Source organism: Tilletiopsis washingtonensis (genome assembly GCF_003144115.1).
Source record: "Tilletiopsis washingtonensis strain MCA 4186 unplaced genomic scaffold FA09scaffold_12, whole genome shotgun sequence".
Lineage (NCBI taxonomy): Eukaryota > Fungi > Basidiomycota > Exobasidiomycetes > Entylomatales > Tilletiopsis > Tilletiopsis washingtonensis.
This window is the reverse complement of record NW_020312009.1, coordinates 426,175-430,690: the sequence shown is the minus strand read 5'-3', so window position 1 is coordinate 430,690 and position 4,516 is coordinate 426,175. Positions and strand designations below refer to the sequence as shown.

The 4,516-nt window shown below is 65.6% G+C and overlaps 2 protein-coding genes across 2 annotated transcripts in view; one reads left to right on the top strand and one right to left on the bottom strand.

Annotated features, from left to right (window-relative positions):
• FA09DRAFT_343471 (mitochondrial carrier) overlaps positions 1–1,861 on the bottom strand; it is a 2,623-nt gene extending 762 nt beyond the window's left edge. The window contains exons 1-7 of the mRNA XM_025744603.1: positions 1,702–1,861; positions 1,060–1,314; positions 965–989; positions 628–824; positions 356–475; positions 273–285; positions 36–193 (exon numbers count right to left, since the gene is read on the bottom strand). Of these exons, the coding sequence (XP_025597944.1) occupies positions 36–193; positions 273–285; positions 356–475; positions 628–824; positions 965–989; positions 1,060–1,314; positions 1,702–1,798 (865 nt within the window). The 5' untranslated portion in view covers positions 1,799–1,861. The remainder of the gene's footprint in view (positions 1–35; positions 194–272; positions 286–355; positions 476–627; positions 825–964; positions 990–1,059; positions 1,315–1,701) is intronic.
• A 1,957-nt stretch (positions 1,862–3,818) lies between these two features.
• Positions 3,819–4,504, top strand: FA09DRAFT_346214 (aPHC-domain-containing protein; the record flags this gene model as incomplete). Its single annotated transcript, XM_025744734.1, has 2 exons — positions 3,819–3,902; positions 3,981–4,504. 2 exons carry the CDS (start codon positions 3,819–3,821, stop codon positions 4,368–4,370), a joined length of 474 nt encoding a protein of 157 aa, XP_025597943.1. The 3' UTR covers positions 4,371–4,504.
• Between the last annotated feature and the right edge of the window lie 12 nt (positions 4,505–4,516).

Here is a 4,516-nt window from a genome sequence, read left to right as displayed (position 1 = left end):
GGGGGGGGGGGGGGCACAAAGCCGAAAGAACGCACCAGGAGCGACGCGCGCCACACGAGGCGTAATGCCCTTCCAGAAGGCCGACGGCCCTTCTTGCGCAAACATCTCGCCCGCCACCTTCATGACGCGGCTCAGCGCCGTCTCGCCCTCGACGCGGCTCGCGCGCTGGATGCGCGTCTTGATAGTGTCGATGCTAACGGGCAGGGGGGGCGTCACAGCGTCAGCGCAAGGAGTTGAGCAGCGCAGCAAGGGTCGAGGGGGGAGGCACGCACGGGGCGTTGGAGACTGCGCAAGAAGGGAGAGACGTCAGCGAGGGATAGAGGCCAGAAAGGGGAGACAAGGAGAAACAACGTACAGGGACCGAGAGCACCGGAAATCAGACCAATGCCGGCCGTCTGCCAGCTAGGCAGCTCCGTCGTGCCCTGGTAGCTCTGCGCCCAGTCCTTGATCTTTTGGTACGCCGTAAAGTTTGCGGCTGAGAGAGAGAGGAGTCAGCTTTTGCTCTTGCGATGCGGCTGTTACGAAACTACACGCGCCACTCTCTGCGCCTCTCTGCCGCGTAGCTCTCTGCGTGGTGCCTGTCCCCCTCCGTCTTTTGGTCCAGGCTGAACCCCACTTCTCACGCACCCTGGTTCGTCGCCTGTCGTGCGGCCGTGAGGGCGACGCCGCGGTAGAGCGTCATGAAGCCCTCCTCTCGCACGATGGTGTAGAGCGCATGGGCGGCATTGCGGTAGCGCGGCACCTCCAGAGGGTCGGCGAGCGAGTGCTGCTGCGCCTGCAGACGGATCTTGACGACTTCCATCGGGTTCACCACTGCCACGGCCCTTGTTTGCGAGTGTCAGCAGGGGGGGAAGAGTGCGGGCTTGCAAAGGAAAAAAACGCAACAGAGCCTGCCCGGAGCACGCAACCCATCTCGCAACATGCGCCCCCCCCCCCCGCCTCAAAGCTCTGCAGCGAGACTCACTCGGTCGTACCAGCGAGCAGGCCGGCTGCACACAGCCAAGAACGGTCAGCTCTCCCACGCTTGCACTGCCGCCTCTCTCTGCGCCAAGACCTCACCGACAAAGATGCCCTTGCTGCTCGTCGCGCCCGTCGCTTTGTCTGCCATCATGTTCTTGTAGTATTCGTAGCTCATGAAGCGGATGGCCATCTTGGGCACGATGCCCGTGACGACGGCGCCGAGCCCCTTGTAGAGCCCCAAAGGCGTCTCGCGCTTGACAATGTAGGCGCCCGTGGCGAAGAAGCCGCGCGGCTTCTGTCCGCTCGACTTGCCGCGGCGCGAGAGCTGCATGCGCACCTTGATGGTGTCGAGCGCTGGTTGAGGGGAGGGGTGAGGAATGATGCCACACAGGAATAAGAAGCAGAGCTAACAAGCTGGGCAGCCCGCTGGAAGCAAACATCGGGCTGGGCATGGAGAAGAAGCAAGAGAGATCACACATCGCCAACCCTCAGTCGTTGCACACTCGGGCAAAGACGCAGTTGCCCGCCCCCCCCCCGCCGCCGCAAGCGGCCCTGTTCGCAGCCTACGCCGTCGAGAACGGCATGAAGCGGGGGCTTACACACACAGAGCCCGTCGTCGCAAAGGCACTTGAAGCCAAGCCTTACACGCCGCGAGCAGCGCAGGACAAGCATGCGCAAACGCGGCCCACGCAGCAGTCCCCCCCCCCACTAGCTTGCCCCCAGCATGCACACAATACGCACGGTGACAAGTACACGCCTCGGCAAAGCCGGCGATGCCGCCGGCGATGAGGTGCGTCGAGGGCGCCACCTTGGCCTTGTTGTTGTTCGTCTTTGACATGGCTGGCGACGCGGGAGTGGGGAGTGGAGCGGGGGTGGTGGGGTGGCCTTGATGCGGCAAGGGCGAGCGCGGGGTGATGAGGGGTGAGAGGAAGAGCGAAGTGTCGGGCACCGGCGAGAGCCACGCTGCGAGTCAACGCAAGGCAAGGCCAAGCCTGCCGCGCTGCTGGCTCGCAGTCACGCGCGCTGGCGCACCCCGACCACCGGCTGCCGGGCGGCGCAGAGAGAGCGAGCGCACCGGCCACCGTCTGTCGTCGTGCGGCGTGCGCGCGCGCGGCGCAGCGCGTGCTCCGCACCCGACGCCCGCTCCGATGCCGGTGCGGAGCGGCGGTGCGGGGGCAACGCTTGGCTCTCTCCGGCGCGCGCCAGCCGCACCCGCAGCCTGCAGCCGCGCCCGGCGCCGAGGTGAGAGACAAGAGGCGCGACTCGCCCGCTTCGCCCGCCCGCCCGCTTTTGCCCGTGTGCCCCGCCGCGCGCGGCGCGCCATGCTTCGCGCGCGCCGATCGCACGCCTCCACACAAGACACGTGCTCGCGGCCGCCATCTCACGCATCCTGCCTTGCCCTGAGAGGCTTGTCTTCTCGTGGGGGCCTGCCTGCCGTGCCGCTGGAGAGAAGGCTGGCTTGTGGATGTGCGGCCAAAGGAGAAAAAGGCTTGGTTCTGCCGCACCTGCTGCCCTCTGCTCCAGCTCGACTTGGCTGTGCTCTGCTGTGGGAGCAGCGCTGCCAGCGCGCGCGCCCAGGGGCGTGGGACGCACTGCAGTCGCAGGCACCTCCAGCAGTTGTCGGCCGTGGCCCCTCTTCCGAGGCCTTGAGCGCTGCCTTCTCGTCGAGGCAGAGCACAGGGCAGGCTCGAAGATGCACGACGCCTGCGTGCAGCCCAGTTTGCAGATCTTTCTCCCTGCATGCTGACGATCAACAGATACGCCTTGGGAGCGCAACTTGGACGGAATCGGCAGCGACGTCGAGCGCTGCACCTGCGCAGCGACCTTCTTCTGGCGGAGCGGCGCGCGTGACAGGGAAAGAGGCGCGCGTGCCGGCCTCGGCGCGCTTCCTGCGCCGAGCGCCGGCGGAGACGGCCGCCTGCTCCACTTTCGAGATTCTCACAGGGGGGGGGGGGGCGAGCACGGAGATGCCCTCTCTCGCCGCGCCGCTTGCCGCAAGCCGCGGCATTGACCATATGAATGGCCAGACCGCCTAAGCGCTCTGCAAGCGGGCTGCTGCTGCGCGGGACAGCAAATGCTAGCGCACCAGAGAAAGGAGACCCAGTGCAGCGAGGCCCACCTTGTGCGACGAGGCGCAGCAGGGCGCGCGCTGCGATCTTGCTGGCCCCACTGCGAAGCAGCACCAAGGGCTTGTCGTTCTGATGTTGAGTTGGTGCAGTTCTTGCGCCTCGTTTAGGCGCACGACAGTTGCGCAGTGTGCAGCTCAGAGAGAGAGAGAGAGAGATGTATAGCGCACCTCGCTGCTCTGCGATGGCTTGCGTCTGCCACGCCAGAAGTAGACCTCAACTGGCTCGCCGTGCGACGTGGCAGTCAGAGTGCCAGGCTGCATCAGGTGGCTCGATGCGCCGTCAAGCCTGGCTTGCTTTGATCACAGCATGCGTCTGGTTGGCTCAATAGAAGCCCCCCCCCCCCCTTCCGCGGCGCCAAGTCTGAAGTAAGAGTCTATCTGGAGCGAGCGTGCTCGCAACGCCGCGCTGGCAAATCAACTCACAGAAATCGCGAGTAGAGTGCCGGCAGCAGCGGGTGACCTCCACGTTGGCCTCTCAAGCCGCGGAGCTGCGAACCGGCGCGCACTTTGGCTGCGCACGACAGCGAGGAGCCTTTGCTTCAGCACCACCGTCACCACCCGTCACATCCACATCCACTGCGTCGCATCCCCACTCAGCAAAAAGCGCACCGCAGCGCTGGCCTCTGCCCTGGCCCCCGCTCGCCGCTCGCCCGGACCCGCCCCACCGCCGCGCGCCCGCCTCCCTCCCCACTTTGCACCGCACCCCCGCACCCCCCCGGCGCGCACCACGATGGCCTTCCTGGAGCAGCGCCCGCTGCCCACGCACGGCTACTGGGGCGACATCACTTCTTCCTTGCTGTGGTGTGAAGAAAAAGTGCGTGTCGCCCCCCCCCCCCCTCACTTCTCCTCTTCTGCATCTGCCGGCTCAGCCTCCGCACGCGCCTTTTCTTAGTATCGCTGGACGCGCTACATAGCCGAGCCGGCAAACACGATTTCCAACCTCTTCTTCCTAGCTCTGGCCCTCTACGGCGCGCGCAGCTGCCTGGCGCACGACTTACCTCTGCGCTTCCTCCTCGTCAATCTCGGCATTGCGCTCATTGGCATCGGCAGTTTGCTCTTCCACATGACGCTCAAGCACGAGGCTCAGCTGCTCGACGAACTGCCCATGATCTACACCAGCCTGCTGCTTACGTATGCCGTGTGCGAGACGACAAAGAGGGGACAGAAGAAGAGGTTCAAGGTGCTCCTGCCCGCCACTCTCGTACTGGCCGGCGCAGGCGTCACCGCGGGCTATGTGAGTGGCATCTACGTGCGACATGGGTTGAGAGCGTGGGGAGAATGATCCGCAGAGAAGGGCAAGCTGCAGCGAGAGGCTGGCAAAGGGTAGAAAGCGGGCCCCGTTATACCCGGGCGGGCATGTGGCCCGACGCTGCAGTGATGGGGCAACCTCGGTCACCCCCGCGAGAGACAGCATCGAGCTGGGGAAGA